The following is a 23,860-nucleotide window of genomic DNA, read 5'->3' as shown; positions in this document are numbered from 1 at the left end:
GCTGGGAATCACTAATGGGTAGAAAGCTACTGCACATGAGTCCTGCTTTTAGGCTTCCCACAGGCATCTGGTTGGCCCTGTTTGATGTATCAATTGCTCAGTTTACGGGGGGCTGCAAAACTTGGGGTTTTCGCTGCAAAATTCTGCAAAACGACTGCAAACTTTTGGCCCAGGTTTGGAGGGGATTCAAAATGTTGGGGTTTCGTAGCTAATTACCCTCATCTGGTTGGCCACTGTGAGAACAGGATGCTGGACTAGAAGGGCCCCTGGCCTGATCCAGCTGCCCCTCCTTAGCTGCTCTAGAGACATGTGAGCTGTGCTGCAGCATTTTGATCGACTAAAAAGCTACCTTGAGTAACTGGCACTTTTAATTTCAAAACATTATCCTTATTATTAATAGAAGTACTTACATAAACTGCAGATGGCAAGTACTGTTGTAGAAGCAGTGCTCCATCCTCTGTGTGTGAGAGAGAAGGTGATGGTGGCAAAATGCCTCTGCAAAGAGGATGCTTGCAGATGACAATCCCCGTACATTGAAAACAAGCAGAACCCTAATGAAAACAGTAGCCCTCCAGATGTTGTTCAACTGCAAATGTAGTCTAGCAACATCTGGAGGGCTGCAGGTTCCCAACCTCTGATTTGAAAAACAACAACCCAAAGTATGTTATGTGCTTTAGAACTATTGCTCCCCCCCACAACTCATATACAAACTCATTTAGGTTCACTGTGCCATCCTATAGATCCTTATTCAGAAACGTTTGCCAGTCCTGTTTGGGATTGCAGCCTCTTTTGATGCTCAGCTGACCAGCTAAAACTCATACAGTTTAATTGGCTAAGATCTCTTTGATCAGGCAACATGTCAGATAAAAGGGCAGGTTTGGTAAGAGGAGGGTGATAGAAATAGGTTCAAAGTCTTGGCAGTGGTTTCTCCATGGCTGCAGTCCAAGGCAGTTCACATGCATGCTCTGGTTTGTTCTTGTGGGGTGAGGGGTTGCATTTGTGTACAAGGTTTCTGCCTGAAGGTTTCTAGCAGCACATATTGCTTGTGTGCATCTGTGGCAATTTAGAGGCACACAAGTGCATATGGTTATTCATCTCTTTCTGTGGACATTTGCTGTGTGCACATTTCAGACAAGATACCCACAGACTGTACCCTCTCTATCCCCCTCCCCTGCCTCACAGCTTCCCAAAATGTCAAGAGTTTCTTCCGAACAAATAGAGCATTTTCTGTGTGTTGCTTAATGTTAGAGAGACCCAACACGATCTGACACCCTGTGTATTGTGTTCACTGACCTGCCACGTGTACATTTTGCAGGGCACCCTTGCCTCCCAGCTAATACAGGCTGACACATTAGAGAAGTGTGCTATTTATCACCAGCAACATGCAAGTTGAGCCTCTCTTCTCCACCCCCCCTCCCCCGCCTTTGCTCACAGAAGTGCCTCCCGGTCCGAATGGAGTCTCCATGGGAGAGATGGCTAGGGACTCTCTGCACATGCTCTGGGGAGCCCTCCTCTCAATGACTGATGATTTTCCAAGGCCCTTGGATACTGAGCATTGCCTGCTGCAGAGAACAGTTTCCGAAGGCGACCCCGCCGCTGCTTGGCCACCGGGTGGTCCCCTCTCCCACTGAGGGTGCGCGTGGCTTTTTGCACACGCGTGGGTGTGCGGGTGCCTAGTCTCCTGTCAGACTGTCAGGCTTGCGAAAAGATCTGGAGGGAGGAGGCTTGGGAGAATATTTTATTCTCTCCCCCCCCTTTCCTTTTTTGTGGTTCTTCCCCCCCTCCTTTCTTTCACAGCCCGCCCGCGGGCGGGGGCAGGTGGTGGCGGCGACGCTGTTGCTGCGGCGCCTGCAGCTGATGCAAAGGCGGCGGCGGAGACTCGGAGCACCCAGAGAAGGGCATGAGCTGAACAGCCGCCGCCAGTCCCGGGCAGAATCGCCGCGCAGGAGCGGCGGCTGGCTGTGCTCGAGCCTCCCTCCCGCCGAGCTCCGGAGCCTGAGCGATGCTCTCCTGCGCCCCGGAGAATCCTGCAGCAGCAGCAGCAACAACAGCAGCGCACCGAGATGGGCAACTCCCCGCCGGTGATGCTCGGCAAAGCGCCCCGCAGCAAGCGACCCCCGCGCACCGCTGCCGTCTCCCCTTCCTCATCCTCTGCCCCCACCGCCGTCGCGCAACCGGCAACAGGTAGGGTTGAGACAGAGATTACGGATGATTTCAGCCTATCAGGTTTTTGCTTCTTCCTGGAACCTTTGCAGATGGATGGATAGATGGATGGCTTCAGAGCCACCCCACCCGGCCACCGCCAGTAACTTGCTCTCCCCGTAACAGCTCAGCGCCACAGGGAGCGTTTTGAGGCCGGAGCTACAGCCCTTCACAGGACAAGGAGCTCCTGGGAAGCGGGAGGGGGTTCACACGTGCACTTGGGCAGCACGGGCTCGGTTTTCGAAACACGTTGAGCTTGTGCACGTGTGGTGCCATCAAGGATGGGGCAGGCAGACTTTTGGGGAGGGAGGGTCAGGGTTCCACTCAGCTGAATGAGCCAGGAGGGCTCCCAAATGTAGCAGAGCTGGCTTAGCCACTGAAGTAAGTGAAGTAATAATCCACATTACTCTCTTCCTCTCTCTCTAAAAAAAGGGCTGATTTTTTTAAAATAAGGAAATAAAGCCGAAAGCCTAAAATTAGATAGTTGCACCTGTGTGTGCTTGTGAAAGAGGGAAATCTGAAGTGCCAAGATGCTAAAGAAAAAAATCACCATCCTCCTCTTGCAGGAGATTTTCCCCAAGAAGGCTACCTGTCAGGGTTGCAAAATTTCTTGCACCGGCAGAGTGGGTTGGGCTTTATGACCTTTAAAGACCCTTCAGACACTCTGATTTCCTTTCTCACCCAAGCAGCTGTCTGAATCTCAGGTGGCAGGTGAGATGCTCCAGGCTGCAATTCTAAGCTTGCTTACTAGGAAGCTCAGTCGGTAGAGCATGCGTCGTGAGTTCGAGCCCCACGTTGGGCAAAAGATTCCTGCATTGAAGGGGGTTGGACTAGATGACCCTTGGTGTCCCTTCCAGTTCTATAGTTCTGTGATTCTATATGAACGCAGTGCTGCAGAGTGCCTTTATTGTATCTTAAAAGGCTAGCAGAGAAAACATCCAAAGGGTTTGTGTCCATGCAGGTCAGAAAAGGTGTGTTCAGAAGATCTCTCTCTCTTCTGTTTTAATCATGTTGTGTTTGTGATTAGACTGGCATAGGTTCTTCAGGTGTTGGGAAGACATGTGTCAGGTTCTTTCCCCACCCCCCACCCCTATTTCCCTTTTCCTCTTCACATATTTAAGGGCAGGTTTACACAGGTGCTCCCTGCCTCATGACCTATAGTTGAACATGTGAACTGGCTGCATTGAGGCTGTGTGTGTGTGATTGATGTTCTTATGTTTACTGATTGTTTGCCTGTGCTGACCAATCACTTTTACTCACACACATGCATGCATGCCATCTTTCAATGTGTGTGTACAAATGCTTCCCTGATGGTTGCCATCCTGCATCCTGGTACCTAGAATTCAGATCCTATTTGATTCAATGGGATGGGACTTCCTCCAGAGTAAAACGTCCATAGAATCCAGCTGAAGGGGCACAGCTAATGAAGAGAGGCTGTGATCCTATACAAACGTACTGGAGGGTAAGTCGTAATTGAACTCATTTGGACTTCTGAGTAGACATGCATAGGATTGTGCTGTAGGGGTTGCAAAAAACCCTTTGTGAGCTTCCCTGGGAGCAAGCTGCATTGGGCATAGTAGGATTTACTTCTGAGAAAATGCAGTTGGCACAAATGCCCTTCTTCCCCCTTCCTTTCTCCTACGTACATAAGAGTCTGCTGTATCAGGCCAAGGGCTCAGTTCGTCCAGCATCCTGTTCTCATAGTGGCCAACCAGAATTAGCAGCGGGTAGAACATAGCCAGGGATGCGGGTGGCGCTGTGGGTAAGACCTCAGTGCCTAGGGCTTGCCGATCGCATGGTCGGCGGTTCGAATCCCCGTGGCGGGGTGAGCTCCCGTCTTTCGGTCCCAGCTCCTGCCCACCTAGCAGTTCGAAAGCACCCCTAAGTGCAAGTAGATAAATAGGTACCGCTTTATAGCGGGAAGGTAAACGGCGTTTCCGTGTGCGGCACTGGTGCTGGCTCGCCAGAGCAGCTTCATCACGCTGGCCACATGACCCGGAAGTGTCTTTGGACAGCGCTGGCCCCCGGCCTCTTGAGTGAGATGAGCGCACAACCCTAGAGTCGGACACGACTGGCCTGTAAGGGCAGGCGTACCTTTACCTTTACCTAGAACATAGCCAATATGACTAGTAGCCTACCCTACCTCACAGGGTTGTTGTAGGGATTAAATGAGGAGGTAGAGAACTATGCATGCCACCTTGAGCTCCTTGGAGGAAAAGGTGCAACATAAATGCAATAAATAAACATACCATGGTTAGTTTTCTTGTCCTCCGCTTCCTGCATTCACTGCCCCCTTTGCTCTATCTTCCCTGGGTGGTCTGCCACTTGGCCACACCAGACTGTCCCCTTATCCCTAATCAAAATAGCCCCAAAGTATTCCTCTCTCCAGAGGAAGTAGCAGGTGATGAATGAAACCTGATGCTAATGACAGCATCAGGATTGGCAGGAACTAGCTGTTTATTTTGATGCATTAGATGCATGAACATAGATGTATGTATAAATTGGCAAGTTTATACATACATACCACAACCTTACCCAACCAGGTATCTTCCAGATGTTTTGGACTATAACTCCCATAAGTAGTCCAAAACATCAGAAAGGGGTCTGAACTGGCAGCGATTGACCAGGAAAGAGATATTGGAATGGTAATGGATAGCTTTAAGGATGATGTCAACCCAGTATGTGGCAGCTGCAAAAAAAAAGATGAATTCTCTGTTAGGGGTAAGTAGGAGAGACCGTTGGAGGGAAAAACACACCTGCCAATAATGGAATTCTGCTATGAGAATCTATGGTGCAATTGCCCGTGGAATATTGTATTCAATTTTATTGCATCCTCAAAAAGGATATTGTAGCACTGGCAAAGGTTCAGAAAAGGGCAACCAACGTAATCAAAGGCATGGAGAAAAGGTTACAACATTTGGGGCTTTTTTGTTTAGAAAAGAAGGTAAGGATGGGATTTTCCTACCGTGCGATGGTCATCAGCTTGGATAATTTTAAAAGGGAGATGGGCAGACTTGTAAGGCTGTCCATGGCTGTTACTTAGGATATCTGTGCAGTACCTCCAGTATCAGAGGAAGTATACCACTGAGTGTCAGTAGCTGGGAAGCAGAAGTGGGGAGAATTGTGCTGTTTCTCTCATGTCTTGCTTTGAAGGCTTCCCATAGGCATCTGGTTGGTACCTGTGAAAACAGGTTTCTGGGTGAGATGGGCCTTTGGTCTGATTCCACAGGGTTCTTTATAACGTTCGCTTATTTATTTTATTTGCAGGTATAGATTACTTTTTACCACCAAACTGATCCAAAAAGCGTTGTCCTTGCATTCTGCCAGATGTTGTTAGATTCCAACTCCTCCCTCAGCCTCTTCCAGCGTTGCCAAGATTGCCACAATCGCTACATCAGTACAAGGGAGTAATACCTATTGCAGGCTGTGGGGCTCACTTTGGGGAAAAAATATGCACAGGATTGTTCTGTAAGGCTGCCATCTTTTTCAAATATTCCCTAGAACTGGGTGGTCCAAGGCATGCAGCCCTTGAGGCATTTTTTGCCTGCCCTCAGCAACATTTCACACACACACACACACACACACACACACGGCCTTTCCAAAGCTGGGTAAGCGCTTTGGGAAGGAAACATGAGGGCACTGATAGGGTCCTAGAGCCCTCCCTGCCTCCTAAAATCTAGTTACCATAATGCTTTCCCAGATTACCTGGCTTTGGGAAGGCAGCAGGAGGGGAGGCAGGGTGAGAGCAAATTTTGACCTCGCTCGCCACAACGCAACAAGGCAATGTGCAGCCCGCAGGTTCCGTGTTGAAGCATTCTTGCAGCCCACTTGGTATGAAAAGTTGGACTACCCTGGGCTAGAAGCAAGCTGCACAGGATCAAACTGTAGGTCACTGAAATGGAAGAACAGTTTGGCAGATTTGGTTAAGGAAGGCTGAACTACGGCAGCAGTCTGTGTCACGTGTGGGGAGCCTTTGGCCCTCCAGAAGTTACTGAAGGACAACTCTCGTAATTCCTGGCCATTGACCGTGCTTGCTGGGGCAGATAGGAGCATAAGAGCACCATTTCCTTTCTTATCCTGTATTAGCAATGCGCATACTGGGCACAACTGTGCTATTTAACCCATACCTTATATTTATTTTTCTTGCTGCTGCTGCTGTTATGTGGGTGCGGTGCTGCTGCTGCTAATTCTGGAGACCTTGCCTTGTATCAGAGTAAGTCAATTGTCCATCCTATGAAATCAGGAGCAAGCACCATTTGAGTTCACCTTGGCTTACTCCCAGAAAGCTATGCAGACCATTGCAGTAATTGATTGCATGGCTGATCAGGGACCAACCCTGGTCTTCCCAAACAGCTGTGAACATGCGAACTGTTCCATCTCTCTTTACTAGCTCAGTACAATATTCTGGGATTGACACCTGAACCTAATAAACTGGGTGTTGCACTATTATCCATGGGGGAGGTTGGTGGGGATTGTGTTGCATCTAACGCTAGCTCTCCTTAGAGTAGACTCATTGAAATTAATGCATTCTGGTGTTGTTGGTGGTTTTGGTTTTGGCATTTCATTGCTCACATCCTTACATCCTCTCCTGAGCCTTCCCCATGCTGATATCCTTTAAATGTTTTGGATTACTTATGGGAGTTACGTATGTGTGTAAACTTGCCAATTTATTATGTCATTCATGCATCTAATGAAGTTGAGTGTGGTTCATGAAGCTTATGCCATAATAAATTGGATCGTCTTTAAGGTGCCACAAGACTCTGTCCTTCGTAGCACAAAGCACATTTTGCAGCTCAAAGAATTCTAGGAATTGCTGTTTGCCAAGGGTGCTAGGAGCTGTTGCTCTGTGAGGTAACTACTGTTTCCAGGTTTCTTTGGGGGGAAGCAACATCTTAAATGTCTTTAAATGTGTTGTGTGTTTGCAACCTGTGCTGTTTTTGCAGAACCCTGTTTATTAACTACCCAGGAAAAAATTGGAGTCGATGGGAAATGGGCAGAAGTGGGATGAAAGGGATACCTCCAGATTAGATGCAATAAAGGACAGCAGTACAATATCTTTTTAACGGTTGTACGGAGGAGGAGGAGGAATTTCAGTATTGCCTGCTTATCTTATCGTGTCAGGATGCTCTGCAAGTGCCTGTGAACCTTAACGTAAGATCTTCAGCCAACTGAAAAGCAAACTTCAGCTTTCCGTCAGAAAAGCAAACAACCTTGCAGAGAAGTCTAGGTTGTGCCCTAGGTTTGGACAAATATTGAATTCTGAAGGGGGGTGCCTTAAAAGGATTGTGGGGTTCTCCAAGGTTAAGAGGGATTTGCACAAAGCACCCCGAGTTGAAGCAGAAAGCCCCCCCTCACCCGCCCCCATGTTTGGTGGACTCAGATTTTTTAAAAAACACTGCACTATATTTATTAAAAAGCGAAACTAATGTGTGGGGAGGGCGGGAGAGGTCCTGTGTGATTGACAGGTCTCGTTTGCAATCACAGGGAATGATTTTACCAGGACTCTCCAATCCCTGTGCTCCGAGGGAGGGAAATTGATGGAAGTAAATATAGCCTTGATTCACGTGGTTTTCTTTGCTCTTTTGCAGATTTTGTCTCTTAGGAGTAGGAAGGAGCGTTAGCAGAGTTCTGCTGGCGCATAGGCTTTTCTTAATTAATTTCCTTTGCTTACCAGCTTCCAATTCTCTGCTTCCAAATCCTCACTGTTCTTTTGCTCCTTTTGAATCTGTTGTGCCTTTCCCCCCCTGAGTTGGGTCATTCCAATTCCTCCTCACACCCATTAGAGTCCTCCTTTTTCACATTCCTCTTGCTGTTCTGGTGTTTGTACCCTTATCTGTGCTATACATTTAAACTGCCACAAAGAATCCTGGGGATTGTAGTTTGTTGCAAGTTGTTAGGAGACACCCCCCCCACCACAACCTCGGAACTACATTTCCCAGAGTTCCCTGGGATGAGTGATTGGCTGCTAAATCACTGGGAATTGTCACTTGTGTGAGAGGAATGATTCTCAGGACCCCTAACAAACTAGCTTCCAGAATTATTTGGGGGGAAGCCATGACCATTTTAAGAGGAATGATACTGCATTAAATGCACTGTGCAGAATGGGTTGTGTGTTGCTGATTGTTTCTTATTACTAGGCAGGTCAGTGTATCTCCTTCTCCCTTAGAGTTTGCTCTAAGTTTAAGGTAAAGGTAAAGGTACCCCTGACCATTAGGTCCAGTCATGGCCGACTCTGGGATTGCGGCGCTCATCTTGCTTTATTGGCCGAGAGAGCCAGCGCCAGCGTACAGCTTCCGGGTCATGTGGCCAGCATGACTAAGCCGCTTCTGGTGAACCAGAGCAGCGCACGGAAACACCGTTTACCTTCCCACCGGAGCGGTCCCTATTTATCTACTTGTACTTTGACATGCTTTCGAACTGCTAGGTTGGCAGGAGCAGGGACCAAGCAACGGGAGCTCACCCGGTCACGGGGATTCGAACTGCTGACCTTCTGATCAGCAAGTCCTAGGCTCTGTGGTTTAACCCACAGCGCCACCCGCATCCCTTGCTCTAAGTTTAGTGTGTGCTATATAGTCTTTTAGTGATTTCACTTTATTTTATAATTAGTTATACAAAAACCTGTAATTACTATTATTTATTTTTAAACAAGTTCAACATGTGTGCATGTAGTCCATCAGTGATGATGATATCACGCCTCTGAAAAATGTCTCGGCGTTCTACTCCTACCAGCCCCCCCCCCCCGCCTGCTTTACTGGTCATGAAGCAGTGTTGAAGATAACACAAACAGAATAGCACCGAAAAAAGGGGGTGGGAGTTGTCTGTGCACTTTCATAGCTCTAAGTGCTATTGGACTCCAACTCCCATCATCCCACAGCAGCCAGGCATCTTCAGGTAGCACTAGGGGAGACCCCTGCCTGACACCCTAGAGAGAGCTGCTACCAGTCAGTGTGGACAATATTAAGCAAAAGGGACTGGTTGTCTCAGTACAAGGCAGCTTGCTATGTTCCTGTACCCACCTGTCTTCCTCTTCCCAGTTTATTCAAAAGAAGCTGACAGGTGGTGCGTTTTTTTAAAGCTCCCTTGAGAACTATTCAACTCACCATTCAGGGGGCAGAGGCAGCAACTGCAAAGTGAAAGAGGCAGGCTGATGGCTTCACCCCACCCACTGCAGTGAAGGCGATAGGGATGGTTGGGATGAGAGAGAGCTTTGAAGCCCATGTTAGTCAACAGTCTTCCAAGGTACTTTTCTTGGCATGAAACGATCCTCTTCGGCAACTCAAGCTGGAAAAATACCAGTAGACTTTTAAATGTTTGGTGCTGATGCCTAAGAATTTTGATAATATCTCTGCGTGCTCTGGGCAAGAGCCTAGCATTTTTTTGACGTTGGCTCCTGAAAGCTGGGCTCTGGTCCCAAGGCCTTTTCATTCCTCACCCCTCCACCCCAAGCCATAAGGCTGAGCAAGAATGCCGCCTCCTCCAATCGTGGCAAATAGGAGAGAGCATTTCAGATGATTTGGGGAGAAGGATTATTTGCACGGTTTGAGGGGAAGAGTTCAGTGAGTGGCACTAACAGTGGCCCTTTCTTTAGTAAAGTTGGGTTTGCTAGCACCCTGCAAGCCCTTGGAACGATGTGATGTTGTAACGTTGGGGTGTTTGCATGTTACATTTAGCGAGGGTTCAACATCCAAACCCATGTACACAAATACACTCGTATAGTTATTCACATGTTACCTTCAATGTGTGCACAGTCCGCATACGCAATAGCTGAGCAACGCATGTACACTGTCTCACACAAACACCTGTGCATTTGTAGTGACAGCTTATACCTGCGTTCAGTGTAACGTGTGAACAATTTTATATAGTGTCATTTTAGAAGCGCTGGGGGTGAGGGAAGGAGAGAAAGTGATAGTGGCCACCATTTAGTCATTCAGGTTGGTACATGTAGTTCTTCTAACCCCCCCCCCCCCCACCTATTTTATCCCCACAAGAACCTGTCAGGTAGATTAGGCTGAGAGATTGTGGCTTGCCCAAGGTCACTTGCTGAGTTTCATGGCTGAGTGGAGATTTAAACTGGACTCCCAAGTCCTAATCTTGCACACTGGTGTGGCAAGAGAGGATGGCAAACATGGCAGGAAGACAATCTGTTATATTTTGGGAATGGTTCATGTTCATGTTATTATGTAGCTGCATTCTTTTATACTTTCTGGACCTCCCAGGATCATATTAGAAAGTAGTTGTGTTCTATGTTATAAATCAGGCATTGCTAGGAGTTGCTTTCCAATGTATTTCTTATCCACACAAAAATTGGTGTGACACGAGCAAATTTTTAATTTGAAAGTGTGGCTGGGAGGGCGGGATTGAGAACCACTACTCTACCCATTAACAAACTACAATTCCCAGGATTCTCCAGAAGAGAGGAGGCATGTGTTTTCAATTTATGGTGTGAATATGGCGTGAATATGACTTCAGTCTCCTTTTGTTTTTTGACAGGCAACTAACTGTCATGGGTTTATTTATAAGGGTGTGATTAAATTTCCCTGAAACCAGCCCCTATTGCTGCTCTTCACCCAGTTTCTATTACTTAGCTGAAAACATCCAGTTCAGCCCTGGTTATCAGTGCTGGGCATATTCTGCAATAGTTAAGTTCTGAATTTGCTACTGGGTGCAGCTTTCAGCACCTAAAACATCTAATCTGTTACTCAATTTATAACAAACAAGTAAACAGGTTTCTTACCCTCATGGCTATAGACATGAGCTTGCAAGTGTGCAAGCGATTCCTGCTGAAATCTTGAGAGTCGAGGGTGGGAGTAGCAGCAAGCAGGATTTCCAGTGGTCGGGAGATAGGGCTTTCACAGGAAAGGGAAATGGGGTGAGGGGTGGGGAGAGAAGTTGATGGGTGGGGTGAGGGGGGTGAATGAGAGAATAGAGACAGCCATGCCTGTGTGTATGTTCAACGCTGGAGATTGTTGTCCTTCGCTGTGCATCTGTAGCCTAGAGCACATACATCTTGTTATATCAAAACTCATCTCTGCAGTGGAAGGTTGATAGTGGTGGTAGGAACTCAGATAAAGAGCCCTGGGGGCCATGCATGGTTATCTATACAGCTATGATGATTCTGGTATTACTCCAGCCAGGCTCTTGCAGGAATAGTTAAATTTTATTGCAATAAAGGAATCTGAGCAGTTGAGTCTCACAGCCATGGCGAATAACAACCTGCAGCCCAGGTCAGGCAGATCCATTCAGCTGAACAACCAGAATCTAGCAAGGAAAAGCCAGATAGTGCTAATTATTGCATTTATAGCTCAGCTTTTGTCCAAGGCTGGCACACATAGGTTCTCCCGCTCCCCATTTGTGTCCTCACAACACCCCTTAGGGTTTGGGTAGACTGAGAGACAGTGGAAGAAGATTGGAAGAAATTTAAAGACTATTTACAGAAATATTATAAGATTAATGAATGTTAGAATGACATTGGATTGAACGTAAAAGGTTATTAGTAATAAAGTGGTGAAGGAGAATGGAAAATTTGAAGGTTAAAAGGGGTAAAATTAAAAGGTTTAACATATTAAGATATTAAGATAAGATTAAGATATATTAAGATATTAAGATAAAGTTTAAGTTAAGATAGAGGGAAGGGATTTGCTGATTAAATATTTGGACTGGAATACAGTGAGGGGAGGTGTGGGGAAGTCTGGGAAATAAGTAAATGCAAGGAATATTATGAAAATGGAATTGTTTTTATTTGTTTTTTCTGTATTGTCGTTTTTTTGTATTTTTGTATTTTTCTTTTGTTTTTTCCTTTTATGTAAAAACCTTAATAAAAATATTATATATATATAAAAAAATGAGAGACAGTGACTGGCTCATGGTCACCCAGGGAGCCACATGGCCAAATGTGGATTTGAACCCTGGTCTCTCAACTCCTAGTTCACCACTCTAAAACCACTACACCACACTTGACTGTAAACATCCTGGCTTTGGTTCTTGCAAAAGCAGTAGGGTCTTGCTGCTGTTAGCTCGCAAGTTGTTTTGAGTGAGGAAAGATGGAAGCTGCCTTATTCCAAGACAGACCATTGTCTACCTGGCCAAGGTATGGTTTACTCCTTGGCTGGGGAAACCTGTGACCCTCCAGGTGCGATTAGACTACAAACCCCATCTTCCATTATTGGGAGTAAAGCAACACTGTTTTCAGTAAGCTAGCGGCACCTGTTGGGAAGTAATAGACAGAAAGGTAATCTATTCTTCCCTCGCTGTAGTTCTCTCAGGCTTTAGTCCCTTCCTGCTTTTTATTCAGTGTTAGTGTTGGACCTGGGTTGTGGTGGTTTGTTTTGTCATTGTTGTTGTTAACTTTCATGCTACAGAAAAGCCGCATCTGGAAATCTAGAGGAATTTAAGTGGAAGTTTAGTGCTTGTTCCCACTTTATTTTTTTTCCAAGGGGGACGAGTGGAATCCATTTGCAACCCTGTTAACTTGGCAAATCTCAGGAGTTTTGCATTGTAGTTCCATGTGACAGAATTTAGGGCAGTATCCCAGGATACAGTTCTTTCCTGCTGTTCAGAATTTAGTGTGACATGGTGGTGTATTGATCAAAAATCCAGAGTGCCATAACGCAACAAAGTACTGCAGTATAAAAGGAATGTTAAAAACTGGGACAGAAGAGCTAGCATTGTACCCAGCAAACGTAGCACAGTAACCCACATATCTGAAAGCAGCCTAAATTAGCAGGTCTCCAGGGTCTTGGACAAAGGAAGGTATTTCCTGTTTCCCTCTATCAGATCCCCTTAAGTCAAATCCACACCATGGATCATTCATTTGGATGCTGAGAACTGTAGCTCAGTGAGGTCTTAACAAACTACAGTTCCCAGAATTCTTTTGGAGGGAGCCATGGGTGTTGTAGTGGTGTAAGAGAACTCGAAGTGGATGTAACCTTACCTGGAGATGCCAGGGCTTGAACATGGGACCTTCTGCATGCAAACTTTCTACTCCACAGCAACTGACGTCCTTGAGCTTGAAATTAATACTAAAAATGGAACCGTCACATTTTAGAAGCAATGCTTGTTTTCTTTCATTTTAAAGAATGTATGTCCCACCCCTCATCACTAGTGATCTCGGGTAAAGTATCAGCAGTTTAAAATTCACTAAGCAATAAAAGTGAAATACAATTAAGAATCTTGGCTATGTCGCTCCTTACACAGCACGCACATACACAGCCAATTCAGAAGGCCGGACTGTAGAACAAAGTCTTCAGCTGGTGCTGAACGAGCAGCCTCAAGGCCCAGGCAGTACTATTTGGAGAGATGCATTCCTTTAGATATCCAGATCCTTAGCCATTTAGCGTTGGAACTAAGACTCTGAACTGGGCCTGATGAGAACTGTTGTTATATGCCTTTCTGCAGACATTCCCATTAATACTTTGGCCGCTGCATTTTGCAATGTCCATGAGAAGTCCTCAAGGGCCAGCCCACATGGAATGAATTGCAGTAATCCAACTTATAGGTAATTTGTGCACCGATCTTTATGGCCAGGCATTCTCTTCCCAGGAGTGGCTGTAGCTGGTGAAAAGGCCAGAGCTGGAAAAAGGCACTTCATACCATTACAGCCACCTGGGCCCTAGCTACAGAGGAAAATCTAGGAGAACCCCTCAGGCTATGTACCTGGTCCTTCAGCGGGCATGCAACCCTCTCTAGAACAAGCTCTCTCTCTCTCTGTTTCATCAGCCCAGGAACTACCAGTCTGCAGTATCTCTAACTTATCTAGGATTTATGTAGCTTCAGTGTTTTGGCCTTCCTCCATCTCATTATTGCCTCCAGACACAAACTTCACCAGGTGGCAAGGAGAAACAGAGCTGAATGTCATTTGCATATTGACATAGTTTTCTTCTATGTGTTGTAATTGTATATCTAGCCTGACTTAAAACAGACAAAACCTGAAGTTATATACTGTTCTTGTTCAGGTTATACAGTATTATCATTTTCTTTTCTCTCTGGACTTTGTCTGAAATATTTAAATGACTCTACCAGCAAGGGCCTTTGGCCCTTCTCATCTCATTGTTCTACAGTGAGATGATGGCTTGACATGCCAGCCAGTCTATAAGGGTTTCCCAAACAGCATCCATCTGTTTTTTTTAGACTACAACTCCCATCATGCTTAGCCAGCAGGACCAGTGGTCAGGGATGATGGGGACTGTAGTCCAAAAACAGCTGGAGAACCCACATTTGGCAACCCTATAACACTGATGCTTGCAAGAAGCAACAGGAGATGGCTTTATTGATTGTAGCTGCACTTGGCTTGGCTCCTTGGCTGGCCACTTTTCAGTTGTAGACTTGCAGGATCAGCCCAAAGATCTAACAAGATGATTTAAAATAAAGCACGAACTACGTCTTCCTTTGGTGCTGAAGAGCTCAGAATATCCTTCAGAACTGTCAGAAAGGAACCATATGTTACAGTGCATCTCTGTTTCTCCCTGTGATGCTGTTGATGATGGTAGCTAAAGTGGGTGCAGCAATGAACACAATTATTTTTTTACTTTACCTAGTTGGTCAGTTTCTACATTCTCCTCTCTATCCTTCATTCAGGCAAGGAATAGGCATGATCAGAATTCAAGGAAACCTTTTAGCCAGGCAAAGTTGCTCAAGGAGGAGGCAGAACAATATCAGAGATGGGTGCGGCCTAGGGCCAGATAAAGAAGCCTGATGTGGCCCTCTAGGCCCAAAGATTATAAACCCCTGCTTCATAATCTGCAACCAGCAGCCCTCGAGCCAAATCTGCCTTCTAAAGAGATTCTCCTGGTTCCTCGGCCTCCAGCCCTAAGGCGTGTTTGGAAGGAGTAGCCGCTGAGGAAAGCCTCCTTTGCAAGAGGAGAGGGGAGCTAGGCCCACCACCAGGGGGAGGGGAAAGCCCTAAAGAGATTATCCTTCTGATCTTAGAGCCATTTTCCTAAAGGTGTGTGAAGTCGAGTAAAGGAAGCATTTCGAAAACAAGGTCCCACTTGGCCTACAAGTCTGTGTGCAAACACAGACCCATTCTCTCTTTTCCCAGGGCCTTGTCGATAGGAAGGAAGGAGGGACAGGCCTGCGACAATGGGCCAGCGGGAGTTGACTCAAACAGCCAATTCCTGGTGATTTCCTCTCCCTGCCGAGGGGGCCAGAGAAAGTGGGAAAAGGAAGTTCAGCCGAGGAGGACTGGAGGCAGGCGGATCGCTAGGAACAAAAGGGGCAGCTTCCTAAACTATTTTCAGCCCTGGCATGGCAGGACAATCCGCCTGAAGAAGCAGCCGCCTTGCAGATTTCACCTTGCTGCCGATTTCAGAACTGGACTAGGCTGAAAGACAGCAGGGGTGGGTGGGTGTCTGTTGCACAGACCAGGGTGCTGTGAAGGCATCTGCGTGTGGTGTGGATGCCCCTGTGTGTGCTTTGACACCGCTGGTGCTGCGTGTGGGACCCCAGCACTCATGGAGAGGGCAGGATCCTTGCTTATGTCCTTGCACCGAGCAGGTAAGTAACGCCAGTGGGTGGAAGGGGGTGTCAACAGGAAGGAGCTTTGATGTGCATGGAGCAAGGTGTTGAGTCTTGTTACCTCACTGAATGCAAGGATGGCAGCAACTGCTGCCGAGGGTGTTGCTAGCTTTGCGCTACAGTCGCTATGAATTTGCACCCAGTAGGAAGCTATAGAAGCCCCTTTATCGTTGGCATCCTTCTGTCTCAAGAGACAATGGAGTGTACCTCCGAGGGTGAAGTCAAACCACTGCGAGAGCAGTACCAAAGTGACTTCTCTGGGGCGCAATCCTGGGCAGTGTGTTTGGAGGTCCTGGGCTGCCCAGATGACAATTAGACCCTGCTCCCGGACTAGGTCACAGATGTGTGTTGGGCAAGAGGGGCTAGGTGAAATGACAAGATACATAGCAATCTTCCAAGGCTTTGTTTTGGAGACAACTGCAACGCACAGCAGTGTATTGGGTACAAAGGAAGCTGGCTTCTACCCCATCAGGCCATTGGTCTATCTAGCTCAATAATGTCTCCACTGACGGGCAGCAGCTCTCTGGAGTTTCAGACAAGAGTTTTTCCCACCCCTGCTTTGAGGTGGCAGGAATTGAACCTTAGACTTCCTTCATGCGAAACCGGTGCTTTAACATTTGAGCTATAGTACTTCTCTTTTATTAAGCACATGTGGTAATTTGTGGGTGCAGGTGCAAATTTAGGAAAAAATTACTGTAATTGAACTAGAAATACAGTACATCTTCCGTGAGTGGGTAACCAATTGACCTGTGTTCTTGCTCAGTCTGTAATCCAAGTGTAAGGTCACTGCTCTCCCTTATTATGGCTCATTATTTTTAGACTGAGCTTCGACTGGATAGCCCTTAAAATAGAGGACTGTCCTCTGCAAATAAGACACACTGCATGCTAATACTGTAGAGAGAGAAAACTAATGGGATGTTATTAGTACAAATCTCTTATTTGGTGGGGGAAGGGGGCAAGAGATTTGTGTCTTCCCCAGGCACGCAACTTTTTGCATGCATATCTGGTACTAATACATCCACAGTGGCACAAATGCACAAGCTTGTCTGCTTTGTATCTTTTCTCATGCAATAGCAAACTGGGATCTACAAAGCTGCCTTTGTTTTTCTTGAAAAAATAAATAAATAAGTTGTTGTGTTATCTATCAGTTTTGGGCAGGGACAGGAAAGGTGGGTGGGAACAATTTGATAGACTTGAATCCCTGACAACATCTCTGCTCTTTTTCTGCAAGAGGACAGAGTAAGACAGGTTGTTTGAAAGATGAGATTATGGGTTTGCAAGGCTAATCAGTGCTGAAGGGGATTTCAGAAAGGAGAGGTGGGTTTTCATGCTTTCCTGGTCAGTGGAAACTTTTTTCAACGGGGTAGGGGACCTCAGGCTCAGGGGCCAAATGGTGCCCCACATACCCCTTTCTGTCCTGCCCTCAGGATTCTCCCCAGAGTATGCTTTAGGCTTCTTTTAAGTGCTTTTGCCTAACCAGCCTTGAACTAATGCCTCTGACTTGTCTGGATGGAGGATGGAGAGGTATTGGGGTAGGGAGGAGGGTTTAGAAACCTCTGCCTTATGTTGCTGCAATGTACCCTACTAACCAAAGGTAAGAGTCATCCTGAGTGTTATATCTACTTTGCCTCTGGCCCTGCCCAACCCTTGCAAATGGCCATATGCCCTCATGAAGCAATGCAACCCTCAAGCTAAAAAGGGTACCCCCCCAGGATTGCATAGTTATTTCTGAAGAATCTTTCCAAGTATATAAGTTGAACAGGTTTGGTGGTGGTGGGGTAACCTGGCACATATGAAGCTGCCTTGTTTATTAAGTGACACCGCTGGGCCATCTTGCCCAGTGGCATCTGCTGTGGTAGCAGCTTTCTCGGCTGTCTGTCAGGAGCCCTGCTCTTCACCTGCTACCTGATCCTGTTTTTAATGGAGAGCTGCTAGGGATTGAACCTAGGATCTTCTTCATGCAAAGCACACACACTGCTACTATAATGTTCAAATGCAGCGGAGACAGCATCAACCCCTCTCAAGTGCTTTCCCCATCCATTTCCTCAAAATGTGAAATGCTTCTTTCTCTTTGCCCAACCTCAGAAACTGTTCAACCTGTTACTCCCAGACTCGGTTTTGCAGGTACAGGTGTGCACCCTCGGGTAATTTTTTTTGAGGGCTGTTGCCAGGTTAAGGAAATCTCAGTTTGGTTATGGGTATGAGCTAATAAAGGGACGCGGGTGGCACTGTGGGTTAAACCACAGAGCCTAGAACTTGTCTATCAGAAGGTTGGTGGTTCGAATCCCTGCGACGGGGTGAGCTCCCGTTGCTTGGTCCCTGCTCCTGCCAACCTAGCAGTTCGAAAGCATGCAGTGCAGGTAGATAAATAGGTACCAGTCTGGCGGGAAGGTAAATGGCGTTTCCGTGCGCTGTTCTGGTTTTGCCAGAAGCTGCTTAGTCATGCTGGCCACATGACCCGGAAAAACTGTCTGCGGACAAATGCCGGCTCCCTCGGCCAGTAAAGCGAGATGAGAGCCGCAACCCCAGAGTCATCCACGACTGGACCCTAACAGTCAGGGGTCCCTTTACCTATGAGCTATTAAAGCAATTAATTGTTTCAGCCATGTTCAGACCTTCACATAAACATCAACTAGTTAAAAATGTGGGTGGGGTCTCTCTCTCTCTCTCACACACACACATGCCCCACCTCCAATGATCCCATACACATCAGCGCAGCTTGATCAGCTCCTGGCCTTTCCATGTTCAGTGGGACGGCCAGGTCTGCAGGGGGCATTTACTGGCATCCACCTGAGTCCGCCAAAGTGCGAAGAATTCTATGTGCATTCAAGTGAATGCAGCTAAAGGGCCCACACAAACTTTCTATGCTCTACATGTGAAAATCAGGGCTGCTGTGCACAGGAACCGACATGCACAGAGATATATTTTTTTTGGGTGTTTGTGTGTGCACCCCTATCCTTATCCCCACCTTTTAACTATTGCATGTTAAGGCAGCATGTTCAAATGTGGATATAATGTGATGGACATGTGCGTTGATTGTAGTAGGCATCACCTTAGAAGATGCATTCCCTCCTGTCATAATTTCTCTTTTAAGAGGACGCTTTCCAACTGCAGTTTTTATAGGAACTTGAATCTTACAATGTTTTCAAAAATAAAACTAGTTTTAATTGATTAAGAAAACCAATCAGTTACATAAACAGGTTGGGTTAACAGCTTCACGTATTGTAAAATGGTAGAAGCATCTATTTCGATAAGTGCAAATTCCAAAGAATAGCTGCATTTTGCTTCTTGAATTGCTTGAGGTAGTGTGAATTCAGTAGATTCCCCTTTAAATGCATTTCTCCCACATCCCTATGTGCAGAGGAAGAATGAAACGCTCCACTTATCCTTCACCAGCTTGTTCTCTGTCTGCATCATAAGGCTCAGCTATGACTGTCTCTTTCCTTGGCACCACAGGACAGCATAATGCCTGATGTTTTTTTAAAGTTCCTGGCGACACCTTCAGCATTTTAAGAACATATGTGTGACTGAAGGCCTAGGATTTTGCAGCCCTGTAGTATGCATGATCTTTCCATGCATGAGACCTTCACCATGGTCAAAAGTACTCAAAAGAGAAAGGAGTCCAAGGTAGATGGGAGTTTCTTAAAGGTGAACCATTGAAAGCACAAATGCAACAAGAAAGAAAAGTGAGTGGTATCTAAAGAAATCAGTGTGCCTGCATAAGGAGCTTACAGATGAGCTGAGATTTAAGAAGGGCATGGATAAGAAAAGGAAGAAAGGGAAAATCATGAAGGAGGAGTATACAAGAGTATTATTGTGGAGAAGTTGGTAAAACGTGGGCTGGACAATGTAACTGTTAGGTGGATTTGTAGCTGGTTGACTGACTGAACCCAAATGGTTCCTCATCATCCTGGGAAAAGGTGACAAGCCGGGTGCTGCGAGGTTCTGTCCTGGGCCCATTGTTGTTCAATGTGTTTATAAATGATTTGGGTGAAGGATTTGAAGGGATGCTCATCAAATTTGCAGATGAAACCAAATTGGGAGGGCTAGCAAATTCTACAGACGATAGAATCGGGATTCAATAGAAACTTAACATATTGGAGAACTGGGCCAAAACTAACAATATGAAATCAAATAGGGACAAATGTAAGGTTCTACACTTAAGCAGGAATAGCCAGCTGCACAAAACTAAGATAGGGGGCACACTTGGCTTGCGAGTAGTACTTGTGAAAAGATTCTAGGGGTCTTAGTAGAACACTAGCTTAACATGAGTCAACAGTGTGATGCAGCAGCAAAAAGAAAAGAAAAGAAAAGAAAAGCTAATGCTGTTCTAGGTTGCAACAACAGAAGTATAGTGTCCAGATCAAGGGAAATAATAGCAACACTATTCTGCCTTGGTTAAACCACACCTGGAATACTGTGCCCAGTTCTGGGTGCCACAACTTAAGAAGGATATTGACAAGCTGGAATGTGTGCAGAGGAAGGCAACCAAGATTATTAAAGGCCTGGAAACCAAGCCTTTTGAGGAACAGTTGAGGGAGCTGGGTGTACTTAGCCTGGAAAAGATGAGACTGAGAGGATATAGGATAGCCATCTTCAAGTATCTAAAGGGCTGGCACATGGAAGATGGAGCAAGCTTGGTTTTTTCCTGCTCTGGGGGGGGGGGTTAAGACCCAAACCAATGGATTCAAGATAAAAGAAAGTAGATTCCAACTAAATACCAGGAAGAACTTTCTGATGGTAATAACTGTTTGACAGTGGAATGGGGATTCTCCTTCCTTGGAGATTTTTTTAAGCAGAGGTTGGGTGGCCATCTGTCATGGATGCTCTATTTGATATTCCTGCATTACAGGGGGTTGGGGCAGATGACCCTTCGGGTCCCTTCCATCTTTACCATTCTGTGATTCCATGGCTACCATGCAAATTGTTCAGTTGTTACCTTGCAAAACCTCCTTTGCTTTTGCTTTTTTTTTGCAATGCAAAATGCTTGTTTTCCACTTCTTTTCTGTGTAGAACAGATGTTATCATAAATAGCTCATCCCACAAGCAAACCTCCCCGAGGGCTGCCATCGTATGTGTGTATAGGTTGGACTTTCCTCCTGAGTAAACATACTCTGCATTGTGCTGTAATTAGGTTCCACTCTCACAAGGCTGGCAAAGGAGACATTCAGGGACCCATACTAGAACAACCTCATTTGCCCTGACTTCCTACTTAAAATCACTCCAGGGCGTAGTGCTGCATATCAGCTTCATCCTATGTAGTCTCAGTTTGCCCTTATAGAACTCATCAAGGAGGAGGAAGAGGACAAAACTAGGGTCATTTGGTTCTGCCTGTCATTGGCTCTGGCTCCACCTACTTCTGGCTTCCCAATAGACCCCCAACTACTACTGCCTGTAGGACTGCTGCTATTCTGTCTGTCTGGGAACAGTGACACCTTTTTTTCTCCTGAAGCCTACCCTGACCTCTCCCTTGTAGGGATTCCCTGCCTGCTTGTCCCTGGCTGAAGATGTTGGGAGTGCGGTTGCTGCTTGCTTCCAGCCAGCCTTGCATCACAGGGAGAAGGCAGCATTCCTGGTAATTCCAGCAACACCGATGAGGTCATTTAGGCAGGCAGCAGGCTTCACCATGCCATTAAGTTGTCTTTCTATGTCTGATCTCACCTCTCAGGCTGTATCATGGGCCTCTTTACTCCCACTCTGGCTTGTGGGTAATTTCCTTGAATTGTGTGTAGAGGTCAACTGCAAAGGTATCTGCATCAAGGGAGAAAGGAGTTGCCGGAGGACAGGGGTGGTGTTGGAAGGAAGGAAGCAGCCAACCTGATGCCCAGTGAGTCAACTTGTAAGTCACCTTGGGTTGTTTTTGACCAAGGCTACTGGGAAATGTAATAAATCATCATCATGGCTAGGCTAAAGATGTGGCCAGCCTCATGCTCCAGCTCCACGTATGAAACTGTGCTATACCATCGGTCCATCTATCTCAGTATTGTCAACACTGACTGGCAGTGGCTCTCCAGGGTTTATCAACCCTACCTGCAGATGCAGAGGATCAAACCCAGGGCTTCAGATGCTCTACCAGTGAGATAATGGTTCCTGCTAGTGCAATGGTTCCCCCAGCCCTCAATCTACCCTAACCTCTTGAAAAGTGCTGGCTCCTTAAGAGAATCTTTGCTGTTCCCTAAGAATTCTTTTCTTTCTGCAGCCTTGCCATGTGATATATCTGGAGGTTTTTTCTTCCCTCCCTGTTCTTGAGGTCTTGGAGTCATGCGATTCGGAGGGCGTCTCTGAATAAAGCAAGCTGGAAGCTTGCTTGTTTTCTTAGAGGAAAAAAGCTCTGAATAGCTTGCAAGCCTTGTGGCAGATGCCTGCATGCTAGAACAGTAGGGCAGGTGCTGGATACATTGTGATGGGGGAAAATAGGGGGAAATCAGTGCAATTCAGTTGCTATTCATCCCTATAATATAAGGCATGCAGATCAAAGCCTTTGGTTTTTCTTGGGGGTTGGGTGGGGGTTGAGGGAGGGGTGAAGTGGTTCCTTTTTCATTTTCACCTAGAAGGAAAGGGGTGGAGATCTCAGATCAGCCAGAAAAGGCGTTCTGAATAAACGTCCTGGATGCAGGCTCCATGAGGACTGTTGCATTATTTTCCAGGTTATCTTGAATGAAAATTGCAGCCGCCTAGCCAGATTGCCAAAACTGATAAAAGGTTTTCAACTAGCTGGAAGCTCTCTGGGGAATGCTAGATGTTGCTATGGAATTAGAACTGCTGGCATGTGTTGCTTGCTTCTGCAGCCCCACGGCTGCCTGCCCAATCAGCCCCCTTGCAAATAGATGGATTACAGATAGGAGACAGAAAACACAATACTTGGGTGTGGAGTGCTCTTGTTCAGGGTGCCCAGCAGCCATGTGTGCCCTTTCCGAGATATTCCATTTCCATCACCTAACTGACCCCTTCCTGCAGCCAGTCAGCATTCTGAACCTATTCTCAATCCTCATTGGGTTAGTCAAGATTTCCCCCTTACATACAAGCACACACACACACACACACTGAGCATGGGTGGTGCCGCTTTGACTAAAGCTGTGTACCCACCATATATTTACAGCATGCCCTCAGAAAGACTTCTGGGAATTATAGTTTACCCGTACGAACTGTAGTTCCCAGCACCCTAAATAAACTACAGTTCCCAGGATTCTTTGGGCCTCTGTGAGAACAGGATGCTGGGCTAGATTCCTGATTCCTCAGGCCTCTTAACTGTAAGAAGAAAGTGGCCACATGCAGTGAGAGGGGCATAGCTGAGAACATCTTGCTCAGCCCCCCCCCCCCCCCAAACCTGGAACCAGCAGTAGACTAATGCCAGAAGGTCAAAGCATCTGAGAAACAACAGAGCTTGACACTGGTGGAGAAATATACTAGGGGAAGTGTTGAGGAGGGCAGGAATGTGCTTTAAATATGTGGTGTTTCTGCAGCCTATGTAAGAACTGGCACCCAGAGAACAAGCTTGCTATTGCTATATGCTGGCCTTTGCCAACCTGGTGTTTTGGACTACAACTCCCACAAGCCGGCTGGGATGGATGGGAGTTGTGTTCCAAACCATCCAGAGGACACTAGGTTAGTGATAATAAAGACACCACAAATCAAACAGAAAGTTTTAAAATGCTCAGAATGAAATGGTTTGCTTTGCTCAAAATGAAACGGAGCCGGGAGGAGGCGGTATGATTTTGCGCATGGGGCAGAAGGGACTGTTAACACAGCACTCCTGGTTTTTAAAAGAGGTGCGGAGGAGCCTGGCAATTGCCTTGATTCTGAGCAGCACCTCTTTCACGTTGCGAAGGGAGAAATCAAGCCAGGCACATGGCATTCATGACACGCTGAAGGCTCATGATGTCATTGGAGCATGTTGCCATTGGCTGAACAATGATCCTGAGGGCAAGAGGATGGGTTCCTTAGCAACCTGCTTTCAGAGCAGCTTCACCCTGTTGTGGGTGTCACAGGAGGTCTGTTCTGCAGGGGCAGGCTGGCACAAGGGCAGGCTGGCACACGACAGCTGTGCTCTGTGCCCCTCCAGGTTGTGTGCCTGGGCACGGCGCCATCCTGTCGTGTCCCTTTAGGTGCCTCGCTCTCAGCCGTTCCACTCGTCCCTCGGAGCTGT

The 23,860-nt window shown here is 46.6% G+C and overlaps 2 protein-coding genes across 8 annotated transcripts in view; one reads left to right on the top strand and one right to left on the bottom strand.

Annotated features, from left to right (window-relative positions):
* The window catches only part of NHSL2 (NHS like 2), a 119,422-nt gene that overhangs the window by 51,341 nt on the left and 44,221 nt on the right, over positions 1–23,860 (top strand). The window contains exon 1 of one of the 5 annotated variants that reach the window (XM_083424205.1): positions 1,762–2,184. The exons of 3 other annotated variants lie outside the window; for them this stretch is intronic. In XM_083424205.1, the coding sequence (XP_083280331.1) occupies positions 2,064–2,184 (121 nt within the window). In that variant the 5' untranslated portion in view covers positions 1,762–2,063. Of the gene's footprint in view, positions 1–1,761; positions 2,185–15,378; positions 15,694–23,860 lie in introns of those variants that run through there. One more of the 5 variants, XM_083424206.1, reaches the window with a different exon arrangement.
* On the bottom strand, positions 4,923–15,589 carry LOC310669848 (uncharacterized protein). Of its 3 annotated transcripts, XM_083424284.1 has the most exons (5): positions 15,492–15,589; positions 13,133–13,220; positions 9,303–9,483; positions 5,908–6,094; positions 4,923–5,381 (listed from the first exon to the last, which is right to left on the bottom strand). In XM_083424284.1, exons 1-5 carry the CDS (start codon positions 15,578–15,580, stop codon positions 5,294–5,296), a joined length of 633 nt encoding a protein of 210 aa, XP_083280410.1. In that variant the 5' UTR covers positions 15,581–15,589; the 3' UTR covers positions 4,923–5,293. The 3 variants fall into 3 exon arrangements, 1 of the variants encoding a protein (XP_083280410.1); XR_014507420.1 differs by lacking the exons at positions 4,923–5,381; positions 5,908–6,094; positions 15,492–15,589 and adding an exon at positions 13,407–14,193 and having other exon boundaries at positions 9,309–9,483; XR_014507419.1 differs by lacking the exons at positions 4,923–5,381; positions 5,908–6,094; positions 15,492–15,589 and adding an exon at positions 14,732–14,826 and having other exon boundaries at positions 9,318–9,483.

This window comes from Podarcis tiliguerta, assembly GCF_965153285.1.
Source record: "Podarcis tiliguerta genome assembly, chromosome: Z".
NCBI lineage: Eukaryota > Metazoa > Chordata > Lepidosauria > Squamata > Lacertidae > Podarcis > Podarcis tiliguerta.
Note: the sequence above shows the minus strand (reverse complement) of the source record. Positions and strands in the feature narration are given on the sequence as shown.